Source organism: Fonsecaea monophora, assembly GCF_001642475.1.
Source record: "Fonsecaea monophora strain CBS 269.37 chromosome Unknown Scaff103, whole genome shotgun sequence".
Classification (NCBI taxonomy): Eukaryota; Fungi; Ascomycota; class Eurotiomycetes; order Chaetothyriales; family Herpotrichiellaceae; genus Fonsecaea; species Fonsecaea monophora.
The window spans coordinates 1-17,761 of NW_019174034.1; the positions used below are offsets into that span (position 1 = coordinate 1).

The window sequence follows — 17,761 nt, forward strand, 5'->3', positions numbered from 1 at the left end:
GGTGCTAGGGGGATGGGGGGAACGCCATGGGGGGGAAAGTGTGCTCTCATCTTCCTTGCTACTAACCTTCTCGCCTTCCTAACCTTCTAGCCTGGCTAAAGCTGCTAGGCTGCTAGGCTGCTAGGCGTTGCTAGGCTTGCTAGGCTTCTGGGCTGCTAACTCCGATTCCCCCCCTTCTCGCCGCCATTGCGGTTGCTCAGAGGGTATTAGGCTCATTTGTTTTAGGTGCTTTGCCCTTGAGACCCCCCCGGCGGCTCCTGAACCTTGACCAAGCTTTGCTTCTCTCGATTGTCAAACGCCCTTCCGCCCATCGCCTTTGCCTCACTGAACAACTCCTCGACCCGCAACTGCACCCTTCTGGTCGAGCTTCACCTTGTTCCAATCCTTCACCCAAACAACAACCTCACCTACTCGACTCCACCTCTGTCAGTTCTTGTCACCTCCTCCCTCGACAACCCTCTAGCCCCAGCCCGCAGCACCGATCGACAGGCAGGCCCTTCGTCCACACAGAGACACGCTACCACGGCCGAAGAAAGAGTAGCTTCTTTGCTCTGGGCCATCATCTCTGCCACATTTGAATCAGCAAAGTTATCTCGACCGCCTGTTGCCGCCGCTTCTTACCCACCCTCTTCCTCACCACACACCCCCGGTCACCCTTCACCCATTACCACACTACTTTTAGTCCCTCCTTCAGGCTTCGAAGTCCGTTCTTTCCATTGTGATCGACGCTTTTTCCCGAAGAAAAATCATCTCTCGACTGTTTGCTTCATTCTCCAAAACCGTCGCCCTGCCCGGTTTTGAAATACCCCCCAGTATTCGGTCGATCAGCCTTGCTCGAATAATGATCAGCTTTGGTACAGAAAGCCCCGTGTAGCTTTTGGGCATCCATCTCGCCCTTGAGAAAGCTCTCGCCTCGGTTACTTCCCCCACCACAACTTCTCTCCGAAGTACGGGTCAAAGAGAGCGGTCTTGGAGTCACCTTTTTTTATGGTTTTGTCCGGGTCGGTCGTCAATCCGTCAAAACACCAACCGATTCTACCAGTTCGATCTCCCGGTCGTTGCTGCCCAAGTGGAGGGATCAGTTCCTCATCTCGCTCCTGACGGTCTTGCGACAACGACATCCACTCCGCATCTCGAAATCAAGGATAGCTCTCTCCAAACTTCGCCTGCTACACCTTTGTCATTGCGCGACGTCGCAAACCAAATTGGGACGGAACAAACTCGAAAAGGCGTGTTTATTGCAATCCTACCTCTTTTATCTCATCTCGAGCTGTCTTTTCCCAGACAATTGGTCCACAACTGTGGGATTTGTTTGATTTCTGGGAAGGTTATAGTGTTTGCTTTGTTGATTCCGAGACCTCCACCACCACCACTCTCACACACTCTCTCCGACAGCAAACCATCCTACTCGGACCTATCTACGACCGGATTGCAATTCAGTCCGCCTAGACATTAATTCTCTGGGTGCGCTGCGCCTCTGCGTGTTTGAAAGGCTCGCTGCGAAAGTAGCAAACCCAGCCCCGCAGACATCCACTGTTTGGTCTCCCATTTTTCCCACCAACCGAGACTTCCTGTGCCAACTGGATCTCAGGTGACCGAACCTGCACAAGGAGAACCTGGACGTGCGACGACAGGAATTTTATGCAACCTGGCGAATGCGTCGTATAACGATCTGCCATGAGCCTGTCCTGTTGATCGCGTGTTCCCCTCTCACCTGTGCATAAGGTCATGCCGCATTTGCTGTACCACGTTCCCTTGGGTATAGAGACGCGGGAGGCACGGGCTTGTTGGTTCCTGCCAGGCATAGGATCGCAGGTTGAAAATGGATGAAGTTGGTGACGTGGATATCAAACACGAGAGACCCCATCACTACGGACAACCACCTCCAAATCCTATCCACCGTATGCCGCCAGCCGAGACATCTACGTCGTACAGTTATCCCCCTCCGCCAGGCGCAGGTATGCCACCACCGGCGCCGGCGTGGAACCCGACGCCTTCGCCATACAATGACTCCGCGGACCACCGACCTCCGCCTCCAGACATCCCTCATCAATCGCCATATCCTCCACCACCTCAGCCATATCCTCCCACACATCCCCCGCCAGGTAGAGAACCCCCAGGCTATCCTCCGGACCCAGGTTACGGCCGCCCAGGCAGCGTGTCGGGCCCTACGAGGTCCCCTGCCGACGTTCAACAACCACCACCGCCGCCGCCACCACAGCAACCTCCTCCTTATCACCCCGTGAGTAGCAATCCCCACGAAGCTCCTTACTACCCTCCCCCAACCGACTACAGGCCGCGTCATGCCTACCCAGGGCCCGAACCCCAGCTCAACGGAACTCACCAGCAGCCTCCTCTTCACGTGGTGACAGGGCATGAAATGATGCCAGGACAGCCTCCGGGCCCGCCGGCGTATGGTCCGCCCTCAGGAGGACCCATGCCGACACCCGGGCCGTACGCCTACCCTTACCCTTATCATGGAGAACACAGACGAAAGCCAGTCAGAGCTGCTCAAGCTTGCGACTCGTGCCGTCAACGAAAGGCAAAGTGCGATGAAGGGAGACCCGAGTGTCAACATTGCAAAGACAACGGGCTGAAATGCTCGTATCGAGAAATCCCTCCACAAAAGTCGGAGAAGCAGGTCCTAGCCATCACGGCACAATTGGACTCGTTGGCCGAGGACGTAAAGACATTGGCCCAGAAAGCCCAGGAGCGGGACGTGAAGATGGACCAATTACTCAAGCAACAAGATGATAAGATCAACCTGCTGCTGGATCGTCTTATGCAGTCCCGAGCAGATCGACCTCCGGCGACTGTTGACGTACCAATGGTAGACCAGCACAGCCATGTCGCGGTGACAACGCCTGCACATCCCAGTCCTGCACACCCGAGTCCTGTCAATCCCAGTCCTGCTCAACCCCCGCCTCCGTTGTTCCGCCGACAGGATAGCACTTCAGAGGTCAGGTCCGGTTCGCAGTCCCAGAACCCCTCCGCAGCGTCCATCATGCAAATGCGAAATTCGGAAGCAGAGAGTATAGACACGCCTATGCCCGCCAAGCACACGACGGCCGCACAGAACCTCGTTCTTTGGCCATCTATTAAGGCTTTGATCCCAAGAGGCATAACACCGTCTTATGTGTTGGATGAGGAAACCAGCAGAGGTCTCCTGCGACTTTATGGCTGTGGGGAGGGAGAGGACAAAGGAGATGGGCATGAGGGCGCTCCGAGTCCCGCTAACAGCAACTCATCCGAAGGGCGACGCACCGACGACGACACAACTTCTTCCTCGCCGCATGGTGTTTGGGGCAGCGGGCAGTTGCACGTGCCGATGGCAAATCAGCACCATTCCGCGCGCGAACATCCCGGTGGTTTGAGTCCTAGTGGTGGGCTGATGCTGGATGAGAAAGCGGTCGATCGATACTTCCGGAGCTTTATGGACAATATGCATATTCACCATCCGTTCCTCGAGCCCAAGGTTCTCCGAATTATGATCCAATCTTTTAAAAGGAAATACAGCTGGGACTACCGGGCCACACAGCAGGTTACAGCGATTGGGCACAAGAGGAAGCGAGAGACGACCGACTCACCGACCTCAATAGACGATTACAACAGCCACCCCCCTCAGCCCAGGGGATACAATACGACCGTAGCTCCGATCGAACATTCAGTTGCAAATGCTATCGTCTTACTTGTCTTGGCGTTGGGTAAGATCACATCTCATCGCGATCCCTTGCCTGGACCCGCGTCAACCGCTACGATGCGAACATCGACGCCTCATAGCGCACTTTACTCGGATCTTCCGATGCCCATGTCAGCGCCCACCTCTCCATATACCCATCACCCCAATCTGAACGGCACCGTTTCGAGTCCGGCCAACCCTCAGGGGAAGAACATGGACGTTATTCCAGGCCTTGCTTACTTTGCTATAGCTGCAGATATCCTGGGCGAGCTACCAGGTGGCGCCGACGTGTCGCACATTCAAGCTTATCTTCTTGCAGGTCTATATATGGGACAACTGGCACGCATTCTACCGAGCTACTTCTACATCAACAAGGCCTGCGTTGCAGCTCAAATCCTAATCGAGTCGACCCCGTATGTGACAAATACCATGAAACCTGCTCGCCGTAATTTGGTCAATTTTGCGTTTTGGTCATGCTTGCAACTGGAGAGCGACATTGCGGCCGAATTGGAGTTGCCTCTCAGTGGGATAGGTCGATATGAGAGCCCTCAGCATAAAGAATTTCCAACGGCTCTCACGTTAGAGAGAATTCCGGAGTCCAGTGTGGATGACGACATATTGAGATTTTACTCATACCAGATTCAACTGCGGACCACGATGAATAGCGTCCATGCTACGCTATATCGGGAATCGAAGAATCTACACACGAGGCCAAGCGATAGCATTATGTCTGCTCTGGACGACAACCTGGAGAACTGGAGGAAGATGCTGAATGATTGGGACTGGGATGACAATGACCACGAAAGCCCCAACATCAACGTCGCGCGGATGCGAGGAAAATATTACGGTGCTAAGTACATCATCTGGCGGCCGACCCTGCGATTTGCCCTCTCGCAAGCTACCGCTAATCCTAATCCCACTCCCACTCCGAAACTCGCCAGAAGTCGACCATCAGAGTCGCCTGCGGGGCACGGTCACCAATCTGAGGTGACTTCACCCGCCGTGTCGAGCCTCAATACTCCCCACCCGTATGGGAGAGATGTTCCTTACATCCAGCCTGAATTGCTGGAAGGATCTAGGAAGTGTATTGAGGCCGCAATCCGAAGCACTACTTCATTCGACAAAGTCCCTCGCCGTCTCGTTGTCACCAACATCTTTGGCACAGCGCACGCGTAAGTTCACCAAACCTTGTGTCATGCGTGATTGTTTCTTTGACTGACGTGGAGATGCAGCCAATTCGGAAACATGCTTGTTTTGTACGCGACCTTCACCTCACCTCACCCAGGCTTAAGTTCGTTGGTGCAGGAGGACGTGTTACGGCGGTTACATGATCGCACAGTGCAGATTCTGCGAGAGAACGAGGCCATTTCTCCAGTGCTGGCCAAAGACCTGAAAATTTTGGAGCACGTGCGCATGAAGGTGTTTCCACCGGCGATATATCCTTCGGCAAGCACTGCGTCCAGCTTTTCCTCGAGCCGATAACACCAACCGGATTTGAAGCACGAATATACCAACCCGGTCCAAATTTCAACTTTTCCTTTGTATACCAAGACCTCGGGAGCGCGGAGGGACGCCGCATCGGAATTCGTTGCATGTGTTGCTCTATGTATGTGTTATGTGGGCAGGTCCTCCATTTCCCTGAAATTCCCAGGCGGTATTTGTCGAAGCGTTCCAGCGAGAAACCCACGGTCAGCATCGTCGAATAATTGTGTCAAGGTATCCACCAAAGAGTCATCCTCGTCATCAACCACGGAGTTTACGATCATCTGAAATGGCATATTATTGCTTTAACGGCCGAAAGGGAAGGGTGGGCTTTGTGAAATGTTTGATTGCTAGTTTTGCGAGTATCATACCGCGTCATATGAGAAGGAGGAGGAGAAGGCTTCATATATTTTGTCACTACCGAGAAGAGGGGAAACGAGACGTCCACAGGAAGGACCCATCCAGGTTACCGATCGCAACCCGAGCCCTTTGGAGTTCCTCGCCATATTCTCCTGTGTTAGTGGACCAGCCGAGCAGTCTTTGTTGCAGTCAAAAGAATACTCGTCTTATTTCAGCTTCAATGATGGATGTGAAGGAGAGGAAGGCTGATCAAGATGCGGCAGTGAGAGTGACAGTGGTGGAGCAGGAGGGATCTCATCTGCAAGTGGAAGAACATTGGAAGGCAAACGGCAGAGAGATACATTTTTTCATCTTGTGGATTGTTAGGAGGAGGACGGGACAGGGTCACGGACAAGGTTAATCTGTACATTATCTTACAATTGCTCGTACAAAGGACAGAGAGAGGCCTTCGAGGGGAGTCTGCTGTTACAATATACCATTTTGAAAAAAAATGCCTGCTTTTCTTGAAGTCGTGATATATTTGAGGATGGAGAAGAGTACCTGATAATACGGGGGATAAAATGAGGAATAAATTGCACTCCGTACGAGGCGAAGATAGCAGGATACCAGGCACAGAGCACCAGGGGTACTTTCTTGAGTGGCAGGGAGGTAAATAAGAAAAGGGGACAAGCCAGGACAAGGCTGCGCTAGTATCATCCTGGATTTTGGCGCAGGTGTTCTCGGTAGCGCAGCCTCGTTCAACGTCAGACGTCTAACGTCTACCCGTCACCGAGTAAGAGGGACAAGGCTGAGTATTTGAGATGTATTATTATATTACCGAGTACGCCCGACCTTGGAAATGACCATCCAGAGGCCAAAGCATGAAAAAAGCCTCAGGCTGAGCGAGTACATTTCCAGACACATTCAAATCTGATGTATTTGCGCTTGATGATAACTCTCCTTCATTCTCATGGACTCTCGATAAGAGTCACCACTCCCTTTGTGGAGGGGCTCCATCAATTGCTCCGTTATCAGGTCCTTCTTTTCCCTCGCTCATGCTTGCCTTTAGGCAGAGCTTGATTCGGCAGGAGTTGAGGGGGTCATCCCGCGGCCATCACTGTGTTGCCGACCAGCAGGCGTTTCGATCGCGTACGGAGAGGGTCCAACCCTCTGCAGGAAGCGGGGGTTCATTTCGTCCAGAGTAAATATGCAACGCTGAAGATCGTTGCTATAGTCCAGGTCACAGACAGCTCTCCATTTTCCGACAAAATAAATCATTTCGGTGGCAAGGGACATGATGACACAGGCGGATTTGGACCAGTTCGTTTGTGCCAGCTCAAGTTCGACTTTGGTCAGAGGCAGCAGGCAGATAACAACCTTGGCCGATAGCCCTTGAGCCTCTGTGACGGTATGGACTTTAACATCGCCCCAACATCTAGTAGTCGCTTCCTGCAAATGGAGGTTTGTGCTGCTCCCATCGAGACTGACAACCATGATCTGGGACATTTGGCAACCCTCCGTCCAAAGTAGCGTCTTGACAAGCACATCCACAAAGTGGACCGGCGATTGTCCTTCAAGATTAATAGGGTCCCAAATATCGAAGAAGTGAGCAAAGGATGTGATGCTTGTGGCATCGTCATCACCGTCGATGATCCTCAATCCAGCATTGAACCTGTCTTGCATTTTCGTCAAAAAGGATCCAGGAGTTGACGTTTGTCGCACAGCCATCAGTCGGCCGTCATAGAAGACAGAGCTCCTAGGGAAACATAGATCCGAATGTGTCATGCGCTCAAGATGAAGCATACAGCCTGGCCACTGCTCCTCCATAAGCTCTTCCAACATCGATCTGCCTTCGTGGGGTTTATCTTTGTCTGTCCTTGTGTATGGACCGAATTGCCTATGGTCGCCCAGCAGCACTAATCTAGTCAAACTGTCAAAGTGTGCAGAGATGGGTGTAAGCAGGTCATAGTGCGTAATCATGCCAGCGTCTGAGGCGATGAGGACATGAGGAGCCCAGATTTTCTTTAGCCAGGGAGCGCGGGACTCTGAATATGTGCACAAAATGACCCTAGAGCCTTCGATCCCTAACGTCTCTTCTAGCGGAAGATGGAGATGTTGGAATCGGAAATCGCAGAAACATTCCCTGAACATGAATCCGTCGGAGATTTCATCCAGCCTTGATCTATCGTATCCACAGATTAGAATCTTTGTCTGAGGAGCCTTCCGCAAGATTGCTTCTGTAACTGAGACTATGGCCGAAACTAATCCACTGCCAGCAGGCGCATGAACAAGAGACACTTGGTGATTAAAGATGTTTCGAATCACACGACGTTGGGAATAATCCAGGTCGTCGAGAACAGAAAAATCAACCGAATAGTCCGGTTCCGCAAATGGCAGAATGTCTCTCACAGCCCCGCCTTGCCGCAGAAACATGGATACCAGAGGGAGGTGGGAGTCGTTTGTCGATGAGGCAGTACGAAATGCGGCTTTGGTGGCATCTCGCCAAGATGATAAAGGATAGGAATGCTCCTCCGATGCCTCGATAATGGCCACTTGATGAGCAATGAAATCCCTTGCGCTTGTATACCTCTTTCCTGTTGGTTCAGCGTCATCAGTCACCAGGAGATCACTCTGCTGCTCGAGGTCTGACATCCAAGTCTGCTGCGGAATCAACGAGAGGATGCCTTCGGGCTTCCAGTTCTGAATAGAAGACGTGTCGTCGAATTGAAGTTTGATCCGGCTGAAGTTTTTATGTGTCTGGTCAAGGGAAAAGATATCTGACGGAGCTGAAGGCTGAAGCCGTCTTTGATCGAGAAGAGACATGTCCACAGCAGGTGAGTTGTCCATTATCCATATCACAATCTGAGCAGCAGCATTATTTGTATCATGTTGGGCCAACAACTCGCTCCCAGCCTGTGCATCCCAGTCCACCCATTGCCCCGAAGAAGCACGTCGTAATAATGCACCGAACACGACCTGCCTCGAATCATAATTCAGGGTGAATTTGTGTCTACCAACCGTCTGCCAGATTTTGACACGGCCGTCATAGGATATCTCACACTCGCAGCCTGCATGTTGTCCTAACCGGGATGATAGATCGGTGAATCCCTCCAACTCTCGGCCAACAATTTCGTACGCCAAGCGAGCAAGGGATCTGAAAGACTCAGCTCGTGGAGATTCGACGAGTGCTCTGGAGAATGACATGGCAGAGCATGGGAGGTTAGAAAAAATGGTGGTGCATAGCCCAGAGGTCAACCGAGCGCAGACATGCACGACAACGACAGCATTGTAGAGGGTTTCAGCGAAACAGAGAAGCCATTCAAAATTATCGCTAGATATCAATCAGACACTCTCCATAGAACAGTTGTACAGGAACTTGCCAACTAAGGACTCTGTTATGACGGGCAGCTAAGCTTATAGGGGAGCGTCTGGTTCACCGTATGAATAGCAATCGAGATGAACAGACTCGGCCGCAACTGTCAGCAGTCTTTACACAGTAGATGGTAGACTTTATCAGGCTGAAATTCTGGACCTCCCGGGTGTGAAACACCTACAATTGCGTGATTGGCGGGTGGCTAGATGGTGTCGGAAGAGCGCATGCGATCAAATTGACGTCCTGCAAGACTATGTATATGGAGTGTAGTGAAACGAGGACGCACATTCAGGATTGCGATCGGAGATAGTGGTTTGTGGAGGAGCAGATGGTGCCGTCTGTCGAGTAGGAGATTTATCTGGGGAGCTGAGGTTGATTGGTGCGTCACGGCCTTGGCCCGTGCCTGCCTAGCGTAAACACACATTGACTTCCAAGGTCCCTAGCGAGGGGGGCGGGGCCCGCCTGGCCCGCCTAAGAAGAGTGCCTCCAGGGTTTCTTAGGTGCCAGAGGTATTACCTAAATAGAGATTGGGTGCCTAGCGAACTAGGTAGGTATTACCCAGGTATGGGGAATTAGGTGCCTAGGTATGCACGTCGCAAAACCATGGCCAAGAATGACTTACCTACATACTGTGTACCAAGGCAGTATCCACAGATGACCTACATCCCCAAGTCCCTCGTACGTACAAAGAACAAGTAGCTAGAGACCTCGGGTGGCGTGTGCAATCATATCGAAAGCCTTGATTCTTGTTCGATTCCAGGGACTGCCCGTTTGGCGTCCGAGTCCCTTGCGCTAGAGCGTCAACAACGCCTCTTGATGAAGGCTGTACAGTGATGTTATTGAGCAGAAAAGGCGGGACAACCAGGATTCGGAGATGCTGAGCCGGGAGTCATTGTGGCTGGGATTTCCCGGGTGGCCGCACCGCGATGTACTAGGCAGGGTACAGCAGGTGGGTAGTGCCTAAGAGGGACGGCAGGAATGGCTAATGAGACCTATAAGTACGAGTACCTGTACATCTCCAAAGCCTGAGGGGGGCCAAATGGGGGGCTCGGCTAGGCAAACGACGCAAGGCAACACGTCACAGGTCTCACTCGTCAGGCTTAAAACCATCCACTCACGGGCTGAGGCGTGGTGAAAGTTGCCCCTCGCAAATGAACGATTGCCTTGCTTAACTATTACTAGGACCGCATGCGAACAAACTAGGCGCTGGACTTTGGACAAAGTAGTACCGCCGACTCATTTGTTCTTCACCTCTTTCTATCCCTCTTGTCCCCATCGCCTTCTTCATTTTCGTCCCCGTATTTGGTCTTCTCGTCCACGTTGAAGATGGACCAAAATCATCTCAGGCGCAAGGATACCACAAAGGGTCCGCCTCTACGCGTTCTGTCGCTAGGTATGTTTCAGTATCATGTCGAATTCACCCTCTGTGGTTGATTTGCGCTCATTGTACTGACCCAGGCAGATGGCGGCGGCGTTCGCGGATACTCGATGCTCATTATTCTCCAAGAGCTCATGCACAGAGTCTATGTCGAGACCGAGGGTGAACCACCAGACCGGCAGACCGGCACCCCGAAGCCTTGCGACTATTTCGACCTGATCGGCGGCACTGGCACGGGAGGATTGATTGCAATCATGCTAGGGCGTCTGCGGATGGATCTAGAAACCTGCAAGGCCGTCTATGTGAGGATGACCAGAAAAGTATTTGAGACGGACAAGACATTTGCCGGCATTCCATACAAGCACACTTTATTCAAGGCTTCCAAACTCGAAGAGGCTATCAAATTGTGTGTTCAAGAGCACACCCTCTTTGAGAACGAGGGAAATGACGGCACGGCTTCTGGAGGACGCGAATTCCAAGACTTGACGAGTCCTGTCAGTACCACCAGCACTGCGGTCAGGAGGTCGATCAGCGTCAGAAGCTCCAATTCCATCAACAGTCCCGCAACTCCGCTACGCAACTCCCTGGTCTCCCCCTCGTTTCCTGCCTGGGGCAATGCGAATGCCAGCCTCTATGACAACCGTCCTAATCGGACCAAGACGTGAGTAGTCTCCCCTTTACCATCCCGGTAGGGGGGGCGATACCAATTTCAGGCATAGCTGACTGGAAACAGCGCTGTCACGGCAGTGTACCAAGGGACAAATCCTCGTACGGGCTCCTCAATCCTTTTACGAAGTTACGATAGCCGAAAAGAGCCACCACCAGAGTACAATTGTAAGATCTGGGAAGCTGGAAGAGCCACTTCCGCCGTTGGCCTGGCCTTCAAACCCATTCAAATTGGTCAAACGGTGTTTATAGACGAGGGCGCAGGCAAATTCAACCCAGCGCCACAGTTGCTCGAAGAGGCCGCCGTGAACGAATGGCCGGGTAGAGAGATAGGTGCCTTTGTCAGTATTGGGACCGGCAAACGGCCTGAAGGTACCAATGCGCGGCAACACGAATGGTGGGAAGACTTCATTGGTGGCAGCATGGGCGCCTTTGCGGAGGCCAGACGCCGACTCATAGCCAAAATCGAAGGTTGTGAAGAAACGCACCAGCAAATGCTCAAGACAGAATTGCCCAAGCGAGGCGTGCCACTCGACAACTACTGCCGGCTGAACGTGTCAGTTGGTCTCGGAGAGTTTGCCATGAACGAATGGCAGCATTTGGCGCAGATGACGGTCAACACCAGGAAGTATCTCAACGAACCCGCAACCCAAAAAGCACTAATGGAGATGGCCACGAAGCTGGCCAAAATTGAATTGATGAAGAGGAGATACGAGCGCCAATCAGAAGCCCACGCTCGGGAGTCAAGCTGGTCGTTGAGACAGAGTAACATCCCTCCAATTCCATCTCACCCCTCGGCCGTCGAGTTGCCAGCAGACGAAGACACGTACCCTACGACTCCCCCTCAACATTATCGTGTCCCTGGAAATCCCCCGTACCCTGATCAGATGGCATTGTCCCAGGATAAATTTGCTTTGGTTCCAGGAGAATCACCTCCGCAGCGCTTGTCAAGCGATTTGCCATATCGAGGAAGGGATGACAAGATATTCGTACCTCCACCACCGTCTACAGCTACAACGTATAGTCAGTCACAAGTACCTCCTCCAAGACCCCCAAAGACACCAATCAACGATCACGTCTATCCGAATTATCCCCCGCAACGAATTTCACCCGTGAGGCCCAACGGGGTTCCACGGCCACCATACCCTGACGACGAAGAGCCTCCGCCACAGTTCAACCGATACAAGAAGCCAGAATATATCCCCAGGTAGTCAGAGAAGGAGGAGACTTGATGACTTTCAATTTATATGCCATACGAAATGAGCGTATGCTTGCGCCAAAGGGGCTTGGATAGCCGCTATGATTGTACGATTGTGGACAATTTTGCTTCTAAGTTCAGATACCCAATGAGCAAATGATGTATCGGAGAAACAGGACATAGATAATTCATCGAAATTCGAGACGGACTGGCTTGACTGGTCACAGAAGAATGAAGAATGACATTGCATATTCACATCATAATATCCGCCGTTCTGAATACGGCAGAGCACAAGGACTTTGACCGCTTCGGCAATTTGCGCCTTCAAACCTTCATGGCACTCGTATTGCCCCCAGATATATCATATTTGCCCATGACTTGTACACACAAACCAACCTCACCACCCTGAGAAGCTCCCTCGGATTTATCCTCGTCAACGAAGGACGATGTCACCATGCCGGCGGCAAACTCACAGCCGCCGGTTAAGCTGTCGCTGCCCCTGGTACGTCTAGATCGACTAGTGCCACAACCTCTATCAATCCTACCATTTATAGGCCAGTCGCTGACATCTCCTCCAGCAATTTCAGCAGGAGATCTATCAGGTCCTTCGAGTCGAGGATGTTCTTGTCATCCTAGCTCGAGGCCTTGGCCTTCTGAAGATTGTCACAAACCTACTTCATTCGTACGATGCGGCAGGCAACTCTCTCGTTATAGTTGTCGGGGCAGAAGACCGCGAAAATGAATGGATCGGCGAAGCGCTGGCAGAACACTACGCCGTGTCTCGGAGTCCCCTGGCGAAAGGCCTTCGTGTCATCAACACGGACAAAGCCACTGTGGCAGCACGGGAGAAAATCTACGCTGATGGAGGCATTGTTTCTGTCACCAGCCGGATCCTCGTGGTAGATCTTCTTTCCAAGCTGCTAGATCCAGAAACCGTGACTGGGTTGGTTGTCCTGCATGCAGAGCGTGTCGTCGCAACCAGCACCGAAGCATTTATTGTACGATGTTTCAGGCAACACAACAAAATCGGGTTTCTTAAAGCCTTTAGTGACTCTCCCGAACCCCTGACTTCATCATATGCGCCTCTAGCAAGCATGATGCGAAATCTGTTCTTGAGGAAGCCATCATTGTGGCCAAGATTCCATGTCTCGATTGCGCAGAGTCTCGAAGGCAAGAAGAAAGCAGAAGTCATTGAATTGGAGATCGAGATGACTGCCTCGATGAAAGCAATACAACAAGCTATCATGGAGTGCGTGGAGACGAGCATTTCAGAACTCAAGAAGGCCAACTCGGGACTTGAGATGGATGATTGGACGCTGGATTCTGCTCTCCATCAAAATTTTGACGCCATAGTCCGCAGACAACTTGACCCGGTATGGCACAGAGTCAGCTGGCGAACAAAACAGATTGCAAACGATCTCACAGTTCTTCGCACGATTCTACACTCTCTGCTCAGCTACGACTGTGTTTCGTTGCTGAAATATCTCGATACAGTTCTTGCAACCCATTCACCACCCCCAAACTCTAAACAGCAAGATCAATCACCATGGCTGTTTATGGATGCTGCTTCGGTCATATTCAACTCAGCTAGAGACCGAGTTTATACTGGCAACGTCGAAGATAGCGGCATCCTGCCTACATCTAAGTTACCGGATTCCCTAGCCCCGGTTCTCGAGGAGCAACCGAAATGGGCAGTTCTGGCGGAAATCCTTCAGGAGATCGAGACTGATGCTTATTTGAATCCAACGCGGAGTGACTCGAATGATACGGTATTGGTGATGTGCACCGACCAAGGAACCTGCCGTCAGATCCGAGAATATCTCCAGACCATGCATGTGAAACCTCTGTCTCGAGAGCCAAGCAACGGACTAGCCCCTCATGAACTTGAGGAACAGGAAGCCAAGGGCTCTGCAGAGTTCATGCTGAGGCGTAAACTCCGAGAATATCTCGGCTGGAGAAAGACGTTCGCTCAAGTCAGCGCGTCCTTGTTTGAGGAGAATCAGAAGTCTCTTAATGAAATCAAGGGCAATAACACCGCAACAGCTCGACTTGGTAGCAAGGCACCCGCCAACAAGCGCAGACGTGTACGAGGTGGTGGCGCTTCGGGCCTCAACCCGCTGCGCACGGCGAATGGTGCAGTGGCCATAGTTGAGGACAAAGCAGCCCAGGTAGCCGGATTACTGGCGGAGCTACACCCGACAGAGGCTGAGGCGCTTCAAAAGGACGATATCGTCATCGACGATCTCAATGATGCTGGCGAAGACTTTTTCGAACTGTACAGCCCGGAAGATCAAGTGGTTGTTCATCCATACGATGGCGACCAAGATGACCAACTCCTTGAAGAGATCAGGCCAAAGTACATCGTTATGTACTCTCCATCGGCGGACTTTATCAGGAGGGTCGAGGTCTACAGATCAAGTCATTCGGACCGTAGTGTACGGGTGTACTTCCTCTACTATGGTAACAGCGTTGAAGAGCAGCGATATCTGTCAGCCGTTCGTCGGGAGAAAGATGCTTTCACGAGGCTAATCAAGGAGCGAGGCAGCATGGCAGTCACACTTACAGACGCTGGAAATCTGGATCCCGAGGACGCCTTTCTACGCACCGTCAACACTCGAATCGCTGGTGGCGGTAGGCTTGCAGCCACTGCTGCTCCTCCGAGAGTGGTGGTAGACGTTCGAGAGTTCCGCTCATCCCTCCCAAGTTTGCTGCACGGTCGAAGCATGCAAGTTGTGCCCTGTCAATTGACAGTAGGTGATTATGTCCTGTCGCCAGAGATATGTGTGGAACGAAAGTCGATACGAGATCTAATCGCCTCTTTCAAGAATGGACGACTGTTCAACCAAGCAGAGACGATGCTCCAGTTCTACAAGTATCCGTTTCTGCTCATCGAATTTGACCAAAATAAATCCTTCACCCTAGATCCGTTTGCAGACTTGACCTCTGTCCTCAAGGCTCCAGACGCCGAGACCAGGGATTTGCAAACAAAGCTGGTGCTCCTGACGCTTGCCTTTCCTCGACTTAAGGTTATTTGGGCATCCTCGCCCTACCAGACGGCGGAAATCTTCGAAGAACTCAAGAAGCAGCAGGAAGAACCAGACCCGCTGCGAGCGGTGCAGATTGGCCTAGACGAGAACGAAAATCCAGAAGAGAGGACGTTCAACACTGGGCCCCAAGACCTCCTGCGGACGATTCCTGGAGTCACGGCGAAGAATGCCAGTCGCCTCTATCTCGAAGCCAAAAACGTGCTGGAAGTGGCCAACATGAGCCTCGAGGAGCTCGACCCCCTCGTTGGTAAGGAGTCGGGACGACAAATTGTCAGGTTCTTCACTCGTAGGGTTGGGGACGAGGAAGATCAGTCAATGTGACCCTTCAACTGTGCTCTCAGTACTGAAACATGAATGGCTTGGAAATGCCGGGTTGGATAGCGGCTGTAGCTGCGGTGGGGGCTCTTTGACCTAGTATAAAGCATGTACATCATCCTGGACTACCTCTTTGCTGGGGGAAGAAGTCATTTGGCTTGAGTCATGGGTCGATTAAAGCAGGGAGGAGAACAGGTGACATCACAGTCAGGAGGAGTCATTCAATACTAAAGATAAACCGCAAGAAAAACACAAAATGTGGTTGATGTCTCTAACTCAAGTTAGACCCATTCTCCGAACTCCCGTCAAATCATACGTGCAACTCGTGCTGATGTCTGCCTGTGAATGCTCGGTGTAAAGCAGCAAAGCGGTAACAGTGCCCCGTCTCTCGTCAAGTCATGTCCTCCAAGACCTGCTGAATATTCTCGGTGCCTGCATCCAAGAAGGAATCTCTCCCATTTAAATGTCGTCAATATCGACCTCCTTGTCAGAGTCGCTGTCCCGGTCCTCGTCGAATTCGACATTGTCGTCCACACCTTCGTGGCCGTAAGTATCCGTCTCATTGATCTTTGCGCTCTCGGGAAGTTCTCCGTAGGCCTTCAGAGACCGTGCCTCGTCCGCACTGTACTTCAAGATGACATCGCCCTTTTCGTCTTGATAGTCCCGCAAACTCAGGAGGATGATGTCTCCCTGGTTAATCCAGACCTTCTTCCGTAATTTGCCTCGGATATGTGCGAGACGTTTCTCGCCGTCGAAACAGAGAGCCTCGAGGCGACCGTTGCCCAACATTTTGAGGACTTGGGCGTATTCTTGACCTTCTTCCTTGAAGGTCAGTTCCCGCTTTTCGTTGTCATTTTCGTTCTTGCCGCGACGTCGATTTTTACCACCCTATTGAAGAGCCGGAGTTAGCATAAGGCATATATAGAACAATGAATGACACTTCTTGTATGATTTTGTGTTCGCCGCCATGGATCGATGCAAGGAAATCGTGGCGGGGTAAATTGGAATGCGGTGTGGCGCTTGTGCGAGGGGCCTGTTTGACTAACCTTTCCCTTATTCTTAGGCATGTTGGCTGATTTCTGTCAGTATCGGAGAAGAAAGCGTGCTGGTCTTGCTTGAGGTGGCTGATCTCTCGTGGTTGACGAAATATTTCGTCGAGAGTTGTACGAGAGAGAGACGGTGTTTTGTGGAAGAAACTGCGAAAGAAAGGCGCAGGTTGACGTTTGTTTGTGAATTCAGCGGCAGTCATTCGTGGGGCAAAATTTCCAGGGCCACCAGAACCACTAGTCCATGCCTGGCAACTGGCAACAGCCAACGGACGGACAAGCCAGCGAGTATCATCATGCCTAGAATCTTCACCTTGCTTCCTCTGCTACGTGCCTCCTTGCACATACCAAAAAGTCCTCTTGTTCCAATGTTAGCCCATCCTCTATAACAATGCTTGCCATATGGCCTCCGTCGTCACCACCCGCCCCTTCAAGCCTCTCCCCGTCGCCCAGGCTCTTGGGTTTGGACTGAAGGCCCGTTATACCCCGGTGGAAAACGTTCCTACCCTCTTCGATCACAAATTCCTGGTCGACCGCTACAGTCCCAAGAGAGCCGCGGTGACAGATTACTATTCGAAACTCAAGCCAGACGTGCTTCGATGGCGCGTTATCTCCAATGCCAGTGTCAAAAAGGTTCCCAAGGCCGTCCTGCGCAATCGGCTCAAGCGTAGATGGGCCAGCGCCTTTGCAGAAGCACTGAAAAATGCTGGATACTACCACAACGGGAGGAAGCGTTCTGGGCCCAAGGACGGTAAAAAATATGTCGTTGGCCTCAAGGGCACTCTTGAAATCCTAGTCTTCTCAGAGCGTGGCATTACCTGTCCTCATGGCGAGCTTGTCGGTGCGTGTGGAGCTCTACTGAAGTCCCTACAACGAAAGAAACAGCATTTGGATAACATGAGTGTCGACCCTGCGGCAGGAAAGGCTCGAGAAGACGCTGCGGACACCGAAGGCAGTGAGAATGTGCCGTCCTCCATGTGGTCACTCTGGGGGGGACAACCCTCGTGAGAGACTGATGTGTGAAAATATGTGATACCCTGTATAATCAGATTGTCTGCCTACTGTTTCTCTACTCGAATGAGAGCCATCCCCGGCACCCTGGCCCGAAGAAGCACGGCCAATCAAGCGACGTACATTCCGACTATCCTGGCTGTTGCTGCCTCGCTACTCAAAGGCATAGGTCGTTCGCGATATGGGAAGCATTTACACCTCGACCGCTTCCGGCCTCGAACCAAGTG

General features: G+C 52.0%; 6 protein-coding genes across 6 annotated transcripts; 4 read left to right on the forward strand and 2 right to left on the reverse strand.

Moving 5' to 3' along the window:
* Window positions 1–1,822: 1,822 nt before the first annotated feature.
* AYO21_09819 (hypothetical protein) lies at window positions 1,823–5,161 on the forward strand (the record flags this gene model as incomplete). The annotated part of the gene is made up of 2 exons (XM_022659748.1): window positions 1,823–4,851; window positions 4,912–5,161. 2 exons carry the CDS (start codon window positions 1,823–1,825, stop codon window positions 5,159–5,161), a joined length of 3,279 nt encoding a protein of 1,092 aa, XP_022507911.1.
* A 1,404-nt stretch (window positions 5,162–6,565) lies between these two features.
* Window positions 6,566–8,704, reverse strand: AYO21_09820 (hypothetical protein; the record flags this gene model as incomplete). The annotated part of the gene is made up of 1 exon (XM_022659749.1): window positions 6,566–8,704. One exon carries the CDS (start codon window positions 8,702–8,704, stop codon window positions 6,566–6,568), a length of 2,139 nt encoding a protein of 712 aa, XP_022507912.1.
* Window positions 8,705–10,199: 1,495 nt separating this feature from the next.
* AYO21_09821 (hypothetical protein) lies at window positions 10,200–12,128 on the forward strand (the record flags this gene model as incomplete). The annotated part of the gene is made up of 3 exons (XM_022659750.1): window positions 10,200–10,266; window positions 10,336–10,912; window positions 10,985–12,128. 3 exons carry the CDS (start codon window positions 10,200–10,202, stop codon window positions 12,126–12,128), a joined length of 1,788 nt encoding a protein of 595 aa, XP_022507913.1.
* Window positions 12,129–12,569: 441 nt separating this feature from the next.
* Window positions 12,570–15,483, forward strand: AYO21_09822 (hypothetical protein; the record flags this gene model as incomplete). The annotated part of the gene is made up of 2 exons (XM_022659751.1): window positions 12,570–12,617; window positions 12,694–15,483. 2 exons carry the CDS (start codon window positions 12,570–12,572, stop codon window positions 15,481–15,483), a joined length of 2,838 nt encoding a protein of 945 aa, XP_022507914.1.
* A 453-nt stretch (window positions 15,484–15,936) lies between these two features.
* On the reverse strand, window positions 15,937–16,544 carry AYO21_09823 (eukaryotic translation initiation factor 1A, Y-chromosomal; the record flags this gene model as incomplete). The annotated part of the gene is made up of 2 exons (XM_022659752.1): window positions 15,937–16,365; window positions 16,524–16,544. The coding sequence occupies 2 exons, from the start codon at window positions 16,542–16,544 to the stop codon at window positions 15,937–15,939; spliced, it is 450 nt and encodes a 149-aa protein (XP_022507915.1).
* A 381-nt stretch (window positions 16,545–16,925) lies between these two features.
* On the forward strand, window positions 16,926–17,531 carry AYO21_09824 (hypothetical protein; the record flags this gene model as incomplete). The annotated part of the gene is made up of 1 exon (XM_022659753.1): window positions 16,926–17,531. One exon carries the CDS (start codon window positions 16,926–16,928, stop codon window positions 17,529–17,531), a length of 606 nt encoding a protein of 201 aa, XP_022507916.1.
* Window positions 17,532–17,761: the final 230 nt, after the last annotated feature.